General features: G+C 54.9%; 1 protein-coding gene across 6 annotated transcripts in view; it reads right to left on the bottom strand.

The window, feature by feature from the left end:
- Col27a1 (collagen type XXVII alpha 1 chain) overlaps positions 1 to 21334 on the bottom strand; it is a 118312-nt gene that overhangs the window by 41453 nt on the left and 55525 nt on the right. For all 6 annotated transcript variants that reach the window (XM_013073745.3, XM_004849506.4, XM_087183323.1 and 3 more), the window contains 10 exons: positions 15508 to 15561; positions 14944 to 14988; positions 12037 to 12090; positions 10899 to 10952; positions 10240 to 10293; positions 7424 to 7477; positions 7248 to 7301; positions 6146 to 6190; positions 4910 to 4963; positions 3407 to 3451 (listed from right to left, as the gene is read on the bottom strand). In XM_013073745.3, coding sequence (XP_012929199.2) covers positions 3407 to 3451; positions 4910 to 4963; positions 6146 to 6190; positions 7248 to 7301; positions 7424 to 7477; positions 10240 to 10293; positions 10899 to 10952; positions 12037 to 12090; positions 14944 to 14988; positions 15508 to 15561 — 513 coding nt within the window. The remainder of the gene's footprint in view (positions 1 to 3406; positions 3452 to 4909; positions 4964 to 6145; positions 6191 to 7247; positions 7302 to 7423; positions 7478 to 10239; positions 10294 to 10898; positions 10953 to 12036; positions 12091 to 14943; positions 14989 to 15507; positions 15562 to 21334) is intronic.

A 21334-nucleotide genomic window follows, 5' to 3' on the forward strand; every position in this document is an offset into this window, starting at 1 on the left:
ACGACAAACCGAGCATGTATTTAAGTTCTGCAGCAACTTACTTTAAAAGACAAATTAAAACATTTTTAAGGTGACGGTGATAACAGTAGCAACAGCTTTATGCTCACATTCACTATGTGTCAAGTCTTGTACCTCGTACTTCTCTGTTATTGTTGTTCAGCCTCCGGGTTTGTGGACGCTGGACAAATCATTGCAGAACGGCGAAAGGAACAATCCCTCCTGATCTCCTGGGATGTTCTGAGTGGCCAGGGTATTACAAGGCTGGTAGAGGCCCCCAGTCAGCCTTAGTTCTCGCCCATCCCCTCCTCGTTTATTTAAAGGGGCACAGGGTTAAGTCAGAAGCCTGAGCTCCCCACAAGGGAGCAGTCAGACATTTAGAAGCTGTTGAATGAAGGGAATAAAAACTGCTCTGTGAAAAGGCCCTGCCTGCCTGACTCAGGGCAAGAGAAATTTCATAGCTACTTTAAATTTATGAGTTGTTGGGTCCTGGAAGGCAGGTGGGTCATAAACCTCAAACGAGAAGCCGAACAGGATCCTAATGAATAAGGGCCATACAGCAAGTGCCCCGTTCCCGCACCCCCACCTCAGACCCCTTGGTGCGCTGTCCCGGAACATCCTGGCAGCCTGTCCTGTGGATGGGGCTGAGCTGGTCTGGGGAAGCCAACCTTGGAGGCCTAGGGCTTCCACCTGGCAGTGGGGTGGAGGAGCAGCTCTGAAAGCCAGAAGCCTGGCCAGCTGTTTTTGTGTTGGCAAGAGGGCACAGGGGAGGAGGGGACGTGTTACCTAAGCGGACACTGCACAGCCAGGATCTGAGTTCTCAGTTTCAGAGAGAGGCTGGGCAGGTCCTTCACGTTGCCTACAGATAAAGGGTCACCATCTGCTATAGGAACCTTTCTCTCTCCCTCCCTGATCTCATAGCACATGCTGCTAGGTGCTGGGGATGCAACTGAGAACATCTTAGCTGAACCTGCAGCTCAGGGGCAGTATCTGCAAGCTTTGCTTCCCAAGACAGAGCTTCTTGAAAGCAAGGCTCATGCCTTGGCCCCAGCACCTAGGACAGGGCCTGGCACACCATCTGCATTTTCACTGGTACACAGATGCCAGCGCTCAGGAGGTCAGAGAGGTTTCCAAGCCCTCTGTGGCTGGCAGCGCCAGGGAATTCTGCAGATCTAAGTGTCCATCTGGGCGCTGATAGTTATGTTACTGCCTGTGGGATCTTGGACAAGCTACTTAACTTCTCTGGGCCTCAGTGTTCTCATTTGCAAAATGGGAATAATAACACCGACCTCCATAGGGCTGCTGGGGGGACTGCAGCTGCTCGTGTATGTGGTGTTTGGCACAGCGCCTTGTACCTAACAGGTGACCATTAAATGTAGCTGTTACTGCGATTACAAGGAAGGCCTGTGGTGTGAGCTTCAGAACTGTTTCCCGGGGCCCCTCTGGTTCTGCCATGAACAGGAAATGCCTGCCCTTTCACCATGGCCACATGGGGAGGGGACCGCAGGGGCCACGTGTAGAGAACGGTGCCTGAGCAAGTGTTACAGCAGGCACAGGATACAGCTGTGCTCCTCACAGCTCTGACAGTTCTCTTTCCTGCCATGGTCTGACCTGGCTGGACAGCTAGCTGGGAGCTCTGCTGACCAACGCTGCCTGGGCTGCCACCCAGTGGGCCCCAGCTCTGCCACTGTCCCTGTGGTCATCTTGGCTGAGCCAGTGTCTCCTCCATGAACCCCCAACAGGCAGAGATCTCACAGCTGCAGAGATCACAATATATATCACTAAGGCTTGTCACCACTTCAAAGTTGAGGTCACTCTGGGACTTGCTGCTAAATCTCATAATTGAACACATTAATCAGTGTGAGTCTATCACATTTTAGACATACTTTCGTAGTCGTATTTCAATATAATTGGTTTCCTTTGAATCCTTTGTTTATTTGATCCATTTAAAAACTATTCAGAGAAGGAGGTCCCTGGGCTTGGGAGTTTGGTAAAGGAATCCAAGGCACAAAAAATGGTTAGGGCCCTGGATAAACTGATTTCCAAAGACCTTTTGTGTCTTGATACACTAGGATTCTGGGTATCTATTTCCCTAGGGACCTACCATTAGCATAACTATGAAATCAATTTGCTGCTCACATTGCCTCTTTTTTTAAACCAGGAAATACATCCAGGCTGTGGAAGCCTTTCCAAACTCCCTGGGCTTCCCACAGAATGCTCTCCAATGACACTGGAAAAGTTTCAACAATCCAGGCCTCCCCCAGCTTTAATTCCTTTCTTCCCCCCGCCCCCCACAGATGTTGCAGGCCAGGTGAGGAAGCCTGTTGTGTGGACTCTCCCAGCATTCATGGTGTTTCCCAGCACAGCTGGACCCTTCTGGGTCCAGGGCGCCATTCCTCCTCCTGGACTGGGCTTGAGGAAGTCCCTTCCTGGGCTCCTGAGGCAGGACTTTTTATTGATTGATTGGCTGATTGACTGATTGATTGGTTGATTGATTGTACTGGGGATTAAAACCAGTATCTTTGAGGTGTGCTACATTGCTACCCTTTAAAAAATCTTTTTATTTTCAGTCAGAGTCTCACTAAGTCTAAGTTGCCTAGGCTGGAGTCAAACTTTTGATCTTCCTGCCTCAGCCTCCCAGAATGCTGGGATTACAGGTGTGTACCACTATACCAGCTGTGGGCTCTTATTTAAGGTGGTTGAGGAGACTGCCACCTTCCACCCACCGGGCTGGAGAGTCAGCTTGCAGGAGGTGCAGGGGCTGGCAGGAAGGACCATGCTGCCCTCCACTCAGTACTTCAGCTGCTTCTCTGGACTTTGCTCATTGACGGAAACGATCCTCAAGTCTCATTCTTTGTTTTGTTTTTTTTTGGTACTGGGGATCGAACTCGGGTCATTGCACTTGCGCAGCAGGCGGTGAAACCACTGAGCTAAATCCCTGGCCCTCAAGCCTCATTCTTAATGACTACTTGCAATCGCCTTTCTTCAGCAGACCTGGGCCTCACTTCCCAGCCAGCCAGCCTCTGGCTTGAATTTCATCTTCTCTATAATTTAGGGATCGTGGGACCAACCGCCCCCAGGAGGCTGTTGCCCTCCTCTGGCCGAGCAGCCTGACCTGTAGGTTTAACTCTAGCTCTGGGACCCAAGTCACAGAACCTCTTTGGGCAAATGCATCAAAGCCATGTGCAGAGAATCGGCCACGGCGATGGTTTTCCCATGCAGAGAGAGACCTCCCCTATCTGAGAGTCACCATCTGCATAGATGGAACAGGGAGAGGCCCACCGTGGTGCGGGCGGGCTCTGTTCTGAGAGTTAAATGAAGCAGTGCTGGTGGGGTCCTTAGCAAAGGCCTCAGCACAGGTAAGTGCTCCACAAAGGCAGCCGATGTTCTAAGACTGAGGCTAACTTACCTGTTCACCCATGGGCCCTGGCCGTCCAGGATCCCCTGGCTCCCCCTGCAATGAAATAATGGGGAGGATGAATGGGGATGGGAGATGGGAGGCCAGGTCTCTGGTGAGCTCTCCAGGCCTCTGGCTTTCATTGCCCTTGGTGGCAATCGACCAGTGACCTGGTACTCAGCACTTTGACGTGTCCATGTCATTCAGGTACTTCAGCCACACACTGCATTTTGTGGAGGTGGAAACTGAGGACCAGAAAGGCGGAATGACTAGCTGAGGTCACACAGCCAGCGAGGAGGGCTGGAACGTGAACCCAGTTGGCCTGACTGCATCCCCAACCCTACTGCATCAGGCTGCCTGCTGCAGAAGAGCAGGAAATTAGGGGGATACAGGGAACCTGGGCCCCCACTGCTCATGGGTGACCTTGGTGAGTCTGCTCTGTGCTTTGGAAACCCCATTACTGGTCTCCCTGGCCATTTCCTGTTCCCAGACACGGCAGCTTTGGCCCAGGCTCAGGTGGCTCCTACCCCGTAGGTGGCCACAGCTGCTCTGGTGTCCACAGCATGAGCTGGAGAGAGGTGAGCAGGCCCATGGGAAAAGTCCACCCAGGCTGTGTCATCCTCCCACCGCAGAAACCCAACTGGTATCTGAGGGATGGTAGCGAGACCTCAGAGGGTAGAACACAGGCTCCAGCAAGCCAGCAACTTGGCTGGGAAATGGACATGGCTGATGCACCCTGGTTGGAGCCTCAACTCCCCTTTGGCTCCTTCCCCAGACCTCATGTTCTCAAAAACCAGAAGGGCCAGGGTGGATTTGTGGGCCGTTCCCCAGCAGGGAGGGGGTCCTGTTTCATCTGGGCCCCCACACGCTGCCCCAGCCTCCTCTGGCATCACCCCTCTGCAAACCTGGCTCAGCTAACTGTTGTCTAACCTCCAAGCTCGTCCAATCCTTCCTGCATCACCACTTCCCACAGGGCTCCATGGAAGCCCCTCAGAGGAGGCTGCCCACTCACTGACAAGCAAGTCGACCCTGGGGCAGCTCTTTTTGGTATCTTTTTTTAAAAAACCCATTAACAAATGTAATACATATTTATTATATACAAGGGGGAGAATACAGAGGCCCAGAAAAGAAAATGGAAATCTATTACCCCACCATTAAGAGATGACCTCTATCAGCTTCCCAGCCCTTCCTCTGTGTGTGAAGGGGAAGGGAGCCGTCCATCTCTGCAACATACTCGTTTAAGCCCCATTCATAACCTGCTCCCCATCTTATAAAATACTGCACAGCACCATCCTGGGTGGCTGCACAATATCCCACTACCAGAAAAATCCCCGTCTGTTGGGCATGGAGGTTATGTCCATTTGGTTTTTTTCTCCATACTAAGGCTTTGTGGCAAATGGGGACCATTTTTTTTCCTCCCTTTTCGCCGTTGGCTATGAGATTTGAGGCTTGTCCCGGGGCTTTCATATGTTGGGCCCCTGCCCACCTCCTCCAGATAGTCCCAGGTGCCCTCACCTTTGAGCCATCTGGGCCGGGCCTCCCAGGAAATCCCTTCCTTCCAGGCAGGCCCTGTAACAGAGAGGTGAGTGAAAGACGCTGGCTGGATAGGGGCAGGGGCCTGGGAGCCTGGGTACCTGGCGCAGGGTCCCTGTGGGCTGGGGAGGGCCACAGTTCCTGGACAGGACAGGGATGTAGATCCCTGACACCATCAGAGAGCCAGCTGTGTGGCCTCAGGGAAGCCTCCTGGCTCCCAGGCTGGTCTCCTCCAGCCTGCATTGTGAGTTCGGAAAAAGGGAAGGGCCCAGGAGAGTATCAGGCAGGGGAAGCTTCTGCTAGTGGGCCTCAAAGGGTGGTGGGGGCCCTCCCAGAAGGGTCAGGAGGTCAAAACTACGTTCATCCTGACGCTAAGATGCCAAGTGCCTTTGTCACTCAGGCTGTGGCACCACCGCCACACTGGACTCAGAAGCAGAGCTGAGGCTCCAGCTGACTTCCATGAAGCCAGACATTAGGGAGATTTGCAAACTGGCAAGAGGCTGCCACTCAACTGAGGTGCTCTGGAAAATACAATGCATTTTTTTAGTTTTTAAAAAAAGTATATGTTGTTTACATGAAATGGGTTTATTATTAATTTCCAATGAATGAATATATTTAAAGTGTTTTAATGACTAATATCGGTACAAGTAACCAACAGAAACAAAAGCACTTTGAGGCCTCTGTCCTTTTAAAGAATGTGAAAAGGGCCAGGGATTTAGCTCCATGGCACCGAGCCTGTCTCGCAAGCGCAAGGTCCTGAGTTTGATCCCTGGTACTGCAAAAAAGAAGTGTGAAGAGATCCTGACACCAAGACCCACAGTGGCTGACAGTCTGTGCCTGGGGTGAGGTGGGGCTGGGACAGGTGACTTCCCGGAAGCTGAGGTTCTGGCTAGGACACCCCCATTTCCCAGCTAGGAGACACAGGGTTGGACCTTCGCTCTTCCACCATTATTGCTCCTCTCTGATGAATCTATGAAAACCGGGGCTACTTGTGGGAAAGTCCTATGGGAAAATGGACCCCAGCACCCAGCACCCAGCACCCAGCAGCTGGGTGAGGGCAGTCCCCGGTGCCTCCTGTCTCTCTCCTCGGGGGTCCTCCTTCTGCCTGGGCCAGGTCCCCTCTGCTGCTGCTCTCTGGAGCACTGGCCATATGTTGCCCTGCCTGTGCATGGGCGGCTCAGCTCCAAGAAACCCCAGCTCCTCAGCGGCACCACTCACCTCCACGCCAGGGGCCCCTGGTGGCCCCATGGGTCCCTCATCCCCCTGGAGACAGGAGACACAAGAGAGGAAAAAAGGAGTACATTAATCTGCGGGGGCTCTCGAGAACTTGTCCAGAGGAGCACAGGGGTGGATGGAGGAGCCCTCCCGGACACAGAGAAGGTATGCCTGGCTCGATGGCCTGCTGTGCCTCAGTTTCCCCAGAGTGGAGAGGTTCTCCTCAAGCACAATAACAGGGTTCATTTGTGTCCCTGCAGGACAGCAATGACACCTCCCCAGCTGGCACTCAGGATGGCCTGCCAGGCCTGCTCAAGGGGCCCCCTCCACGGTTGCCCCCGCCCACAGCTCCTCTTGCTGCTTCCAGGAAAGCAGCCTGCCCCATGTGGTGGCTGCAGAGGCAGAGCTGGGATCCTGCCAGCCCCAAGCAGGGACCTGGGCTGGGCAGACGCCTGCCTGTGATCTTAGGGGGAAAGCCAAGCTGTGTCACAGGCAGGCGGGGCTGGTGAGGGCCTCACCCACAGGCATAGTTGGGGCCCATGAGACCTTCCTCACGCCCCTCACTGAGAGCAAGAGGATAAGTAAATCCTCCTCTCCACTTTCTACCTGTGTGAATCATGTCATTCTCTGAGGGCCCTGGCAGGTGGCTCCCAGGAGGTAGACGGACAGTGCTATCGTGGGATCCATGTCATATGCAGACCTGGGTTCGAATCAGGATCTAGCCTGCTACTGCTCATAGGGCCCTTTAACTCTCTGAGTCTCAGTAGCTGCATTTCTAAGACGGAGCTGATAATTCCCACCCTCTTGTATCGAAGTCCTCCTCAGTGGGGCCACTGTGAGCATGAGGGGCAGCCTTCCAGGAAAGAAACCCCCAGCACAGCACGGAGGGGGCAGCAGAGGAGGGGGTGACCAGTCCTGCCAGGCTAGGCCACAGAAGGTCACAGGAAGGACCCAGGGGCCGGGCTATCAACGATGGGCTGCTGGAGAGTCTGGGGTCACCCTTGCTGCGTCCTGCCCAGGGGCCTCTGGTCCCTAGCAGGCGGGGGCTGCAGACAGGCCCGGGGGGCAGGGGGCGGACAGGAGGGGCAGGGCTGTATGGTCTCACCTCAGGCCCTAGCTGCCCACAGGGTCCCGGCAGGCCTCGAGCTCCAGGCTTACCCTGAGAGAATGGGACAAAAAGAGTACAAAGGCGGCCCCTCCTCCTCCACCACAGCCCGAAGGACCCTGACCTCAGAGCCAGGCCTCCACCGTTTCCCCGGAGCTGGCTGGGCAGGGACTCACCTTCGAGCCTTCTGGGCCATTGTCTCCAGGGGGGCCAATGTCTCCTGGAAATCCCTACAGGAAGCAGAGAGCGAGGTCACCCACAGATGGGAGGAAAGCGTGCGTCGTTGGCGCCACCCCATCCTGCTGCCGGCTGTGCCCAAGCAAGTGGGTCCTCTGTTCCACCCCAAAGCAGGGATCAAGGCCCAGCCTGGCCCCGCGCAGAGTGTCTGAGAAATACACGGGAGTGTGCAGAAAGCTCACTGAACCAGTTTCCCATTCAGCCCCACCTGGGACAGAGCCGAGGGTGTCGGGATGTCCCTCCCGGAGCCGGTCCCCCTGCCTGAGAAGCCCACGAGAAGCCCACAACAGCAGCCATCCTGTACGGCGCAACTTTCAAGGTTTGCCATGACACAGAGAGGGATCAGAAGCCAAAATCCTCAACGTGTCCTGGCCTGCAGCTTCCGGCACCGGGCAGGCTGACCTCCTTACCCCTCCACATCCTCACCCAGGGTCCCACAGACCTGAGCTCCCATTCCCTCACAGTGGTCTCTGCCCAGCCTGGAGAGCAGTTATCCTGTCCCCAAGCCTTGCCCTTCTCTGTTCCTTCCACAGTGACTGGTTGGGGGCCCAGGCCCCTTCCACCTGGCTGTCTCCAATATGCCAGTTTCCACTGCTGGTGACCAACCACCAGGTCATCATGCGTCTCTGGGCACAAGCCAGTATGAGGACATCCCCTTCCTTGTTTTAAGTATCATACCATTGTTAATCTGATCTAGAATCATCATTAACTTTGAGGACAGCCCCAATACCTCAGTGAGCTAGAAGACCAAACAAAGCCTTCTGCTAGCTAGAAACCAAAGCCTTTTTAAAATGAGTCTCTGTAACCAAAATCTCCTCCCACTTTGCCTTCAGAAGTGAGGTTCTTTTTTTTCTTTCTTCCTCTTTTAACCATTTAGGGACTCCCATAAAATCCTGGCTCAAACATCCACTCAACCTTCTCACCAGCAAAGCAAGAGGAGTCCTGAACTTGGAGCCAACATGCAAAGCCCAAGCCAATGTCTTTCTCTGCAAAATGGCAAGGTCACAAGCCTGTCCTGTCACCTTCCCACTGTGTGTTGGGGGGGGGGGGCAAACCCTTAGCTGCTTTGCGTCTCAGCTTCCTGATCTGTAACCTGGTGATAAGAGCACCTACCTCCAAAGGCTGTGCTGAGGTTTAAATGAATAATGCGAGCACCACACTTAGCCTGGCTTCTAGCACTTAGTGCTCAATTAAAATCTGCATCTGCAAGGATTCGGGGTGCACTGGGAAACCGAGTCTGCTTGGGGTGGCCTCTCTCCAGGGAGAACAAGGAGGCGGCTGGGTGCGATCAGATCCTGGCGCTGACTCACATCTGGCCAGGGGTGAGTGAGGGAGGCAATTTCCCTGGGCACTGGAGACTGGAACCTCTTCCCTGTCTCAGGGACACAGGCACAGGCCAGGCAAAGCGCGGACCCCTCAGCGCCTCCTGGTGACGGAGTCACCAATCAAAGCAGAGCTCGAGGACCAGAGAGGCAGAGCCGGATGGGCCCAGGGAGGCTGGCGAACCCGTTGCATAGCAGTGACCTAGGCCAGTCACTTCCCTGCTCTGGGCCTTGGTTTACTCGGTGGGTACCTGAGGCAGTGGCCTCTCCCTCCCATAACAGGGCCGGGTGCAGCAAGTGGTCATCCCTGGGGTGCCACAGGGCCCAGGTAAATGGGAGGGAGTGCGCGTTCCGCCGTCCCTGGCTGGACTGCTGGGAAGCGGGACTCAGAGTAAGTCTTTTTCCAGTGACCTTCGAAGGCGATGAGGGCCTTGGGGGAGAGGCCAGCTCGCTTGTCTAAAGATAGGGCTGTGTCGTCGCCAAAGTCAACACTGTGGAAACTCAGACTGCGGCTTTCAGGAAACATTCCCTCATCCTTCAGAAGGGGCAGGAGAACCCAGGGTCGGCCTCTTGCCCTGGCTGTAGGGACCACGGGGATGAGAGAGGCTGGGAGGCCAGGGGATCTTGGGGGGCGTGGAGGCTCTGGTTGGGGTTGACCTGGGTGTCCAGGACCCTGAGTGGGACAACAGCCCTGGTTCCGGAAGTGTGCAGACGGAAGTGGGTGGTGATTAGGGTTTAGCCCTCCACACACATTGTGCTAATTATCACCCATATCAGCAATTCTCAGGTTTTCTCCAAACTCCGAGAATGTGTGTGTTGACTGCTAAATCTACCCATCCAGCCTTCATCATTTCTCATTCTCCACTCAAATCCCAGAACTGAGCATTGCCCTTTTTATTTTTTGGGTGGTACTGGGAATTGAACCTAGGGCCTTCCCGCAGAGCTACAGCTCCAGCCCTTCCACCTTTTTTTAACACAGGGTCTCCAGATAAATTGCACAGGCTGGGCTCAAACCTGTGATTATCATGCCTCGGCCTCCCAGAGTTGTGGGGTTACAGATGTGTGCCTCTGTGCCTGGCTCTGAGCATTTCCTTCTGCTCCCTCCCCACATGTGGGAGTGTGGATCCCTGAGGCTTTCTGGGGCCGCTGAGCAGCTCCCAAGAGGGACCCAGGCAGCAGGGCCCAGGGGGCCTTTCCTGGCAGTTCTACCTGAACCACAGTGCCAGGGTGATCTGCAAAGCCCCCCCAGAGCCCCTGGGGAGGACGGGAAGACCAAACATGAAGAAGGGGGCTGATCCAGGCATTCCCTCTTAGCCTCATCCCCCTCTGCTGTGTGACTTCAAGCAAGTCCCTTCCCACCCCGAGCCTCAGTTTCCCGAGGACAACACCCAGTCCCAGCTGCAAGCGGCCAGACCAAGATACGGGTCACATACCTCGGGTCCAGGGGCCCCAGGAAACCCAAGAGAGCCTTTGTTTCCAACTCTGCCCTGCGGAAGAAAAGAGATCGCAGGGAGGCAGGTGTAAGCAAGGGTCCACCTGTCACCTACGCCCTTGCCATGGTGGTTGGAAAGTTCTGGAGTCTGTGGATGGACTCTGCCTGGACAGCCAGAAAGAGCTGGGATTCAAATGCCACCTCCTGTGCTTACAAATAGCAAAAGGATGGTGGGAAAACCACTTTCCAAACCCACTTCCTCACCCATAAAACGGGAGCAATAGCAATTCCCTCACTCCTGGGCTGTTGGGCAGCTGAGTCTGAGGCACAGTAACTCAGTGACACCCACTGTGGGGAAGTGGTGGGACTCATTCACTGGCATCAGGAGCCCAGTCCCCATCAGCCGGCAGTGAGCAAGGCTTGTCTACACCGTGGGGTGACCGCTGCCCCCGTGCCTCAGTGACCTCATCTGACAAATGGGTAAATGCCTGCCCCACTCCTGCTCTGCTCCTCGGGCCCCAGGCCTGCAGGAGACAGACTGCCATCGGTCCTGGATGAGAGGGCCTCCCAGGCCACCCTCCGTGACCACTTGGAGAGTCACGGGCTTCAGTTCCTCAAGGACGACACCCAGGTGTGGGGTGTCGGAGAGAAGGTACTCACAGTGGGCCCTGGCTTCCCCCGTGCACCTGGGACACCTGGCAACCCCTGGCTCCCCTGGAAAAGACACAGAGCAGGGAGGGTCAGAGAGGGACAGGAGGGTAGAGTGAACAGCTGTGTGGTCCTCAGGCTCGAACACAGCTCCTCACCCCCGAGGTTGGGCCCAGGGTGTCAAAGGGACCGGGGACCAGGGACAAGCGGGCCTTGCCACCCCCTTAGGCCAGGGGCCTCTTAGACCACAGGAGAAGCAGAAGATCTGTGGAGTCTCAGCCCAGAGACACCAGGGCTGGGTCAGGACGGGGCAGCCAGGCGGAAGGAAGGAGGGAGAGGGAGAGATGACCAACATCTGGGCCTGGTGGGCTGGCTGCTGCGAGATGTCCAGATGTGGTCACATGGTGCAGGACACGGGCAGAGAGGAGTCTCAGCAGGCCACAAACGGCCTCCGGAAGTCGGGGCCACCCTGGATCGTCCGTCAGTAAGGCCAGTTACCCTCCCTCCCTCTCTCCCTCCTTTTCACTTGTCCTAATATTCGTGGGGAAGTGCAGGATGCTGAGGAGAGCTCTGACAAGTCATCAGAGCCATGTCCTCACCATGTCAGGGGGCTGAGCACAAGTCTCCCAAACCAGAGGAGATCACTGGTACCACACTGAGGGACAGATGTACTGTCCAGGGCATTTAAGAGGGAAATGGCCACTTTCTGAGGAGGTAGGAAAAAAGGCCTCTGAGCAGGGTGATGCAGAGAGGCTGAGGGAGGGTGTCTCAGGTGGGCAGGAGTGTGTGCAAAGGGCCCGGGGGCACAGTGGGGTTGGAGCACAGCTCCACGAGGGGCAGGGGCAGGGTGTCAGAGGGACCTTTGGACTGGGTAGGGAGCCAGGACCTCCCTCTGGAAGGAATAGGGAGCCAAGTGTGTGAGCACTGGGCAGAACTGTGCCCTCAGAAGAATAATTTGGGGGCACTGAGGAAGACAGAGTGGGAGAGAAGAGGCGAGGGACCTGGAGACAAATTTGAGGCCATTGGAAAATCCAGGGAAGAGCTAATGACAGGGGATGGAGGATGGAGAAGACAGGACCATCTGAAAGGGAGCCAACTCACGGGAAGGAAGGGAGCCAGGACCAGAACAACAGGGAGCAGCTGCAGTTACCTTGTCTCCTTGGAAGCCGGGATCTCCCGACACGCCTGGGACCCCCTGCTCGCCCTGAGTACACAGCAGCAGAGAAGATGGAAGATGGTGAGGGAGGCGACAGAGTTGGAGGCCTCTCCTACCGCCAAGCCCACAGCGAGGGACAGCCTCGAGCACTGTTCCCAGGTGGCACTCGGCCAGCAGCAACCTGGTGAGGGTCAAGGAACAGCCACCCTAGGTGCAGTCTCGCCTGCCTGCAGCTGCTGGGAGGGCTGGAGACGCTGGCTACTGCTATGCAGCTGGCTGTGGGCCGCCTGGGTGGGCTGGGAGGAGGTAAACTGTGCCTGGAGCCCTAGCTGCTCTCCAGGAACCGACGCTGCCCGAAGGGCCAGGGCAGCCTGTGCAGGTTCTGGTTGCTGGGTGCCTATGCCCACGGTGTACGCTCCTCACCACCCAGCTCTGGGCTGCTCCTTCCTTCTGGGCCAGCAGATTGGCCGCCTTTAATCCAAGCCCTCGGCTTGATAAGACTGTGTGTAAACAACGAGAACCCTGGTCCTGACTTAGGCCTCTGTGTTTCTTTCCTAAGACGATGTATTGCCCAGGCTGGGGACACTCACTGTGGCCAGAGAGGTCTCCTCTACTCCCTCCCCAGCCACTCCTTCAGCTGAGGGCGGGGACCTTTCGAGTGGCCCCTCTCCACACTGCCGGGCATCACAACAGCCCGAGGGCCCCAGGATTCCTCCAGCCCTGGGACTGGGAGGAAAGACGGGGAATCTTAGAAAACCCACATGGTGCAGCTACAGCTCTGACCCAGCAGAAGAATTTCCTTGGCAGAACTACAGCCAGAATTGAAAAAAATTTTTTTTTAAAAAAACTTACTTTGGTTTTTCCAATTTGGAAAATCCTGTACAACATTCTGGAGTTTTGGGAACCCAGGAACTTTTTTTTTTTTTAATGTCCAAAGGAGGGGAGAGAGTTAAAAAAAAATTTTTTTTTTTATAAAATAGGAGGAAAGGGAAGTTTAAAAGGCACCTAGGAACACAGGATAATGAACTTGGAAAAGGTGGGCCGAGAGGATCCCTGGTTCCAGAAGGCGCTTCCTCACTGAGAGCCAAGTGGTAGTAAGTAGGGCCGAGGCCAGTCGGGGTCATGGAAAATCTGGGACTCAGGCAGGCGCATTCGAGTCCAAGTCTGCAGAAGGAAGGGACAGCTCTGTCATCCCAGGGGAGGCCTGGGGGCGGGCCTGTGTGGGCGGCCGATCAGAACACGAGATTAAGACCCTTCCCGCCACGGGGACAGAGAAGAGCTTTCAATGTCTCTCCTTCCCTCAAAGACGCATTTGATTTTCCTGAAAACTGTGCATGAAATTAATCCCCTCCTCCCCACTCCCAGCTTTTTTTTTTCCCAGCACTTCACATCTCTAAGTGTCCCAGAAGCCCCATCAGCAGCCAATTCTGCGGAACACCAGTATTTCCCTGTTCCGAGCCCCGGCTGCAGGAGGCCAGCTCTGACCGGGGTTGTGTCAAGCTCGCTGCCTGCACTCTTCCCCCTTGACCACAACTTTCCACAGCACCCAAGTCTTGAACCTCAGGATAAACAAGCAGGCATGGGTACCCCCTTGGGCAACAGAAGCCCCTTCATCTGGAGAGGGGATTAGCAGGCAGCAGAGCAGAGCCTGGCGGAGCTGCAGCGGGAGGGCGGAGCTGCAGCGGGAGGCGGAGGGGCTATCTGGGTGTCATAGGAAGAGTTGACATGACAAGCAGGTAGAGGAGGGGCTGGGCGAGCATCGCGCCAGGCTACCCAGGGCTGGGCTGCACAAAACAAACTGGGCATCCATGCTTACGCAGAAATTCTAACTGTCTAAGAGTGTGACAGCTGGGTTGGCTCCCCTGATAAAGCACAGAGTTGCTTTGACAAATTCTTCCTCTCTTCTCTTTGGGTCTCAGTTTCCCCAGCTGCAATGCACAGGCACAGGAGGAAGTGACCTCCCAGTCTCATTTGCTTAGACCTTCTGACCTCCATTTGCTGGGTGGCAGACGTTCCTGGAGCCAGGTGCCTGGGCTGGAATGCTGACCCTCTACTTAGCAGAGTGGCCTCGAGCAGGCCCCCTCAGCTCATGGGGTTTCGGGATGCATGGGTTGACTCACAGGCAGCAACACCGGTGCAGGGGACACTGCATCTGCTCCAGGGGAAGGGCACAGAGCCCTCTAAAGACAGGAGCTCAGACCAGTGGGAATTCTCAGAATGCTGCTCAAGCCCACTCACGCCCCCTTTGGGCTTCCTGGTTTGCCCAGAGTGTGAGAGGTGGGCAGGAAGTTGATCACAAGGAGTGCTACTCCCCTCTGCCTGCTCTTCTGATGCTACGGACCCAGGCCAGGTGCTGACCCTCTCTGGCCCCCAGGGCCCATCTCCCCACTCCAACTCTGGCTTGGCACAGGGTGAGATGGTGAGAATTTAGGGGGTCAAAAGGATGCAGTGAGGTGCCCCCCCCCCACAGGTGGAGAAGCAAGTCAGGGCTCAGAGGCCAGCCTGGGGATCCCTGCATTTCAGACCACAGCTCTCTAGGGCCGGGCTCCCAGCTCCACACTGGGACATTCTACATGGGGTTGCTCCCTTCCATGCCACCACCCACCCCATGCTCCAGGCCTGTGCCCTCCAAGCCCACGCACTGGCTCAGCTTCACTCTGCAGACTTAGAGGCCTACCTTGACTTACCCTCAACAGCCCCATGTACCCTGTTTGCCAAGGTCTATGGGCCCCAGGACCATGCAACTGAGCCCCACCCAGAGGGACCAGGAAAAGCAGGAGCAGGTTCAGGGGCAGGGAGAGCACAGGGAGGTGGACCTGGCAAGAGATCAGCAGCAGCCTCCAGGTGGAGAGGGGCGACATGCAGACAAACCCCAGTGCAATGAGGGAGTATTCCGATCACCTTATCACCTTTCAGTCCGGGCTCCCCCACGCTGCCCATCAGTCCCTGCAGGACAAAGGCCCGAGGTCAGGGCTGGTGGGGCTAGAACTAGATCCCAGCCCCAAGGCCCTCCTGGGTAAGGGAGCAGAGGTGAGGCAGGGGCAGGAGTGAACTTGGAACCACAGCCCTGGGACGAAACCCAAAGGAGGGAGGCACTGATGCTAGGGAGGAAGGGGTCAGACTGGACCATCCTCAGAACTGGCCCCGCAGTGCTAGCCTATCCTCCACCTGCCCTGGCTCGGCTGGACTGGGTTCAGTGTCCATTGTGATGATCCGATGGCCCCAGTGATGACCCTCTCACCCCCAGGACCTTCAGCATCCCCCGCCTGGAACCATGTTGGAATCACACTCAGCTCGAGGGCTGGTGGCCCATAAAGACATCTGGTCTAAATGACCTACAGATGACGACTAGCTCTCCTAAGCTCCTGACAGCATCTGAGGCCCTTGGCCTCCCTCCCCCACACCACCTGGGGCCATCCTTCCTTGTGGGTGCCAGGAGGCCGAACTTGGGGAGCCCCTCTTTACCTTCATGCCTTTGGGTCCTGGGTAGCCAATGGGACCCAATGCTCCCATGTCACCCTGGGGAAAGAAAAAGAAGAAGACCTCATGAGAGGTGGTCCCAGGAGGTCGGCCTGAGGTCCGGGGCTGGGCTCCCAAGGATGCAACTCCTTTGGGTTGATCTTGGAATTCCAGCAAATGCTGGAATCCATCTCATGCAATCTGCCCGAGGCCCACGTCTGGATTGGTGTTCCTCCCCAATCAGCGCTTCTTATTAGATATTGGTTACTTCTGACTCCTTCCAGCTAAGGGACTCAGGATTGCACTTGATTTCTTTGGACCTCAGTCTTCCTCTCTATAAAATGGGGATGATGATGACCCCAGCCCCTACAGTGCTGTGAGGATAACAGGGAGTTCAGCTTTCTCTAGCTAGGTGACGGGGCGCTTCCTGGTCCCTGGAAGCTCAGCATCTCCTTGGCAGGACAGCAAGGAAAGAGAGGGGCTGCCCATTGTGGGACTGGTCATGGCCCCAGGAGGATGCTGAGGTCAGCTGCTTTGTCCTGAGCTGTGTGTTGGAGAACTGCCTGAGGTCAGATCAGCCCACCTAAGGGGGGACCAGTGGGGTTCTTGGACCTGGGAAGCCCAGCAGTGCCCCACCCAATGGTGCTCTTCAAGGAGGGCATCGATTGTGCCAGAATCAGAACACATTCACCCTTGGGGGTGGGGGGTCTCTATGCCTCAGTTTCCTCATAACAAATGGGAAGTATCAGTACTATGCACCTCTTGGTGCTGCTTCCAGGAGTAACTGATTTAGCAGGCGAGACTACTTGGCAATACCCAAAGCCATTTTTGGTTGTCATAACCGAAGGACTGCTCCTGGTACTGAGGGGGCAGAGGCCGGTGATGCTGCAGAAGTCCGGCAGGCACAGGACACCCTATAGCAATCCTCCAGCTACTTTTCATATAGTGCCAAGGTCAAGAAACCCTGTCTCAGCTGGGCGTGGGGCCATACCTGTACTCCCAGCTCTCTGAGGCTGAGGTAGGAGGATCACTAGTTCAAGCCCAGCCTGAATAACTTAGTGACTTATCAAGATCCTGTCTCGGGCCAGGGATTTAGCTCAGTGGTTCTGCCACCTCCCTCGCAAGCAGAAGGACCAGAGTTCAATACCCAGTACCAAAAAAAAAAAAAGAAATACTGTCTCAAAATGAAAAATAAAAAGGGCTGGAGATCTAGCTCGGTGTGAAGGCCCTGGGTTCAATCATCACTGAAACACACACACACATGCACACACACACACACACACACACACACACTCCGTGTATACAGAGGAAACCCCAGGGCACCATTGCGGAGCATTCTGGAATATCACGTTCCCACAACAGTGAGCAGGGACCCGGATCCTGCACACTCCCTAACCCAGACTGCTCTTTGCCCTTCAGTCCATGACTCCCACCAAGACCACTACCAACCAAAGCAGCAGCCATGCAGAGGCCCCAGCTGTGGGTCACCTTCCCAGCAGCAGCTATGAGCTCTCCTTAACCACAGCGAAATGTTCCTTTGAGCATAGCGACAGCGCTGGTGGCCCGGACATGCAGCCACTGCTCTCGGTAGCTCCACATAGCCAGCAGCACCATCAGACCTGGTTGATGTTACAGATGATGAGGAAACTGGAGCTTCGAGAGGGCCCATGTGACCTGCTCCAAATTAAGTAATAAATAGGGGCAGGCACAGGCCTTGCTCTGGTCCTCGCACCTGCCCCGCCTTCCCGCGTCACTGCTCCTCTTTAACGGCCACTAACAGGTACTCAGTTACTGCTGCATGTTGGCCCCTGGCTCCGCCTTTTGCTGTGCCCGTGCACTAAGCCCCATCCACACAGTCAGTGCCCATCTAGCTCTCTGCCCCAGGGCCAATGTCACTTCCTGGCTCTAGGGTCCCCACTGAAATTGTTGGGTCTGGAGCTCATACCTTTTGCTCATGGATGTCACCACTAACTCATTCATGTGTGTGCCCACCAGGCCACCACCCATCCTGCCATCACACTGAGGGCAGGCGCTGGTAACTTTACCTCGGGGCCCTGCTGCTGCAAGTAGGTGCCTGAAAACAGTGGCTTAATGAACAGCGTGGCGAGCAAGGAAACCGACTCATCTGCAGCGCCTCTGTGGACCTGCCTTTGAAGGCCACACCTCGTTCCAGAAACACAGAGAGGATGTCTGAGGGTGTTGGGAGTTAGGGACCAGGACGCAGAGACTGGCCCATCTTAGCTCCTAAGTGATCTTCCTAAATGGATTCTCTCACACCGGAGCTGCCCCAGCACCACCCAGCCTGAGCCCCCACATGTGCTGGCTCTGCCTGGCACAGATGTTTCAGAGCCCCATGGTGACATGGGACAGCAGGGAAGACCTTGAGCCCTCCCTGGAGATAGGCTGGGGCTGTGTGACCTTGCCAGGTGCTTTCCCTCTTTGAGCCTCAGTTTCCATCACTGCAAAGGGCGGTGGTGACAGTTTCATACCAAGCACAGAGCCAGCATACAAGGGCTTGGTGAATGGCAGTGAGTGGGCCATTCTGACCCTGCTTTACAGACTGGGAAACAAAGCCAGACGGGTGATCATTTGGTGGCAGAACATGGTGGATTGCTCTACTGTGCCCCACATGCTGGGTTTTGGGCCAGATCACACGTTCTTTGGGTCTCATTAAATGAGGGAGCCAAAATTTCCTCTGTATCACTCTGAATAAAAAGACAGAAATTGTCTTTGTTGAGCAGATTTTGGAATCAGCGCAGCTTTCTTGTGCCAAAGGGTTTCAGTTACTCAAAAGGGCTGCTTCTGGGCACTCACCTCTGAGGCTGTGGCGTGCCACTGGCAGCTTATTGGGACTGGAGACATTCAGATCTGGGGTACAAGCCGGACACTTCCACTCCCTAGCTACTGACCTCGGGAAGCCTAGTGTGTGTGGAGCACACACAGAGCAGACAGACTCTGTAAATGTTAGCTTGTCCTCTCTCACCCTTCCTCGCTGCTGTAAGGACCCAGGGGACGGGAAGTCTTGGCCCCAGTCTGCATGAAAATCGCTCCAGCTGACCAGACAGGAGCCACTGGATAAATGCACACAGCCACTGAAATGATGATCGATATGTGGAATTCCCACTGCTCAGCTAAAAACCCACATCCTTTGGAAAACCATAGGTGACTCATGGTGCCTCTTCCCCTGTAAAGAAATTCCTTTCTTTTTTAACTCTTTGGGGGAGGTAAATATTTCCCCAGGCACGGAAGCTGCTGTTCCCCAAAATGCAGGGTGAGAGAGGGCACCAGCGTGGAGCATGGTGATAACTGGGTAGCCTCAGAGCCATCCCTGTGACCGCCAGGAGCAAGGACAAGTGGAGTTCACTTCAGCAGCAAAGGAAATCTAAACACAGGAAAGACATAGAGCCAGAGGAAGACACAGCGAAAGAAGAGGCCAGGAGGTGGGAAGATCAGCTCTTTGGAAGGCACCCTGCACAAAGGGTCTCGGGGTCTGAGAAATGTAGGACTGCCCAGAGCTCAGCCCCTAGCGTGGGCCTCTGAGTAGGGGGAAAGAAGAGGACTGCTCTGCCTGAGGAATTGGGACTCACGGCCTCCAATCATGCCTTCATCCTCTTCTGCTTTCTGTGTGACCTTAGCCATGGGCCTCAGTCTTCCCATCTGCTAAATGGGATTCTCCTGAGACACAAGAACAGGGCTTCCAGCTTATAAAAGGACAAGATCCCCAGTTACAGTTGAATATCTGAGAAAAAAAATGAATGATATTTAAGTATGAATGAGTGCTGAATATTTCATCTGGCATTCAAATGTAAGTGGGCGTCTTATATTTTATCTGGCAACACTGATCATGGAGACCAGAGGTGCCCACAAGATTTGACAAGAATCAGGAGGACCAAGGGCTGGGATGGCATTATATCCGTCTCCAAGATCTACACTTATTCAGCCAAACAATACTGTTACCTCTCTTGGGAGCCAACCTAGTAGACACAGGGACAATGACAAATAGAAACATTTGCCAAAGAGGACAGCCAGGAGATGTAAACATCCCTTTGGAAGAGCTTTAGGGACCAGGATTGTTTAGCCTGAAGAAGGAGCCTTGGGAAGAAGAGACAGGGAGCATCTTACCCCTAGACAATGAGGACAACTCGGGCTCAAGGACAAGAACACTGAACAATGAGGGCTTTTTTAAGGTGGACCGGGTCCCAGAGAGGGAGGGATTTCTAACACTAGAGGCGTTCAAGTTGGAATTTAATGACCATATGACCAGGATGCTCCAGAAAGTGTTCCTGCTGAGCTTAGAGAGAAGTGGACTAAAAGATTTCCAAAGAGTTCTCTAACTGGAAAAGCACATGGGAGATACTGCTTTTTCTAAAACATCTAGGTCAGCACTGTGTGCCAGAAAAGGTGCTAAGCAAAGTCCTGTTGAATGGACATCAGGGTCAACAAGTGTGTGACTCACATGTTAACACTTCCCCACCTCCAGCCAAGGCAGACATCACCAATCGATTGAAGTACCATCTCCCACTGAGTTCCATTATGACTTCGAAATCTTTCTCAATGCAACAATCCAGATAGCTGCTACCTTGCATGAAAATACCAAGTGTGCACATGCTTGCCTGTGTGTGTAATATAATAATACCAAAAACAGTTGTTACTATGCCCTAGGCACTTCATATGTATTAGTTTATTTAAAGCCTCACAACCATCCTCTGAGTTAAGCACAAACATCACCCCATTTTACTGATGCAGAAATTGAAGCACAAGAACGTTAAAGAATTTGCCCAAGGTTGCAATTAAGTGAGCAGAGCTGGGATTGGAGCCCAGTTAGTCTAGGTCCTGGGACTGGTCTCTTGGCCACTGGACTGGACCGTGTGTTTCTGTGTTCCTCACAGGAGTGGGTATGTGAGGGGTCCCTGAGGCTCAGGGAAGAGAGGCCACTGCTGAGGCTCACAGAGCCAGGAGGTGGACACAGGCTGACCTGACCTTGTGCCCCATCTCACCAGGCACTGCTCCCCCGACTTGAGCAGAAACAGATGGTTACTCCAGAGTTACTTTCAGGCTCTGGCCTCTCTCAGGCCCTTAGGGCCCAGCCCAAGGTCAGGATTCACTCTCTGCAGGCGCCAGAGCAAGCCCTGCTGTCTCCTGACAGAGCCACCCCTCATCTGCCCAGCCTGGATGGAGTCAGAGGTTCCAGCACCTCTGGCCTCCCCATGTACAGGCCCCTTGGTCCAGGGCCTCTCGGGGGTAATAACTGATATCTCAGTATTTTCCACTAAGAGTCTACAATTTTTCACTAATTTTTCAGATCCTGGGCTAAGCACCGTGTGGGCAATACCTGAGTTGACCCTCACAACCAAAAATCCAAGAGGACTCTGCTCTCATTTCCATTCTACAGATGAGGAGCTGAGGCTCAGAGAGGGCCAGTGACTTGGCCCAGGTCCCACAGCCAGGATGTGGTAGAGCTGCGACTTGAAGCCAGTACTCTGAGGGACAGGTGAAAAAGACTGACCAGCGTGGCGCGGTCTGTGCACCCTCTGCTGGCCACTTCCTCCTTCTGGACCTGAAGCCCTGCACTGCTGAATGGGCAGCTGTCACCCATCCAGGCCTCCTTGTAAATCGATGGACAGGCAGCACATGTAAAAGCACACTGCCACTCAGTCTCATTTAACTAATGAGGAACCAGGCTCAGAGACAGCAGGTGACCCATCTGAGGGCACATAGCATGGCTTTCCTCCCTCAGCCTCCTGCCCATGCTGTCTTGTCCTGCTCCTCCTGTCCTTCTGGGGATCTGATGACCAAGGAGCCCTTTCAACCCCCCCACTTCCTGCAAGGCCCA

The sequence above is a fragment of the Heterocephalus glaber genome, unplaced genomic scaffold (assembly GCF_053883595.1).
Source record: "Heterocephalus glaber isolate CG9 unplaced genomic scaffold, H.glaber_assembly_v1.0 deba00001479, whole genome shotgun sequence".
Taxonomy (NCBI): Eukaryota; Metazoa; Chordata; class Mammalia; order Rodentia; family Bathyergidae; genus Heterocephalus; species Heterocephalus glaber.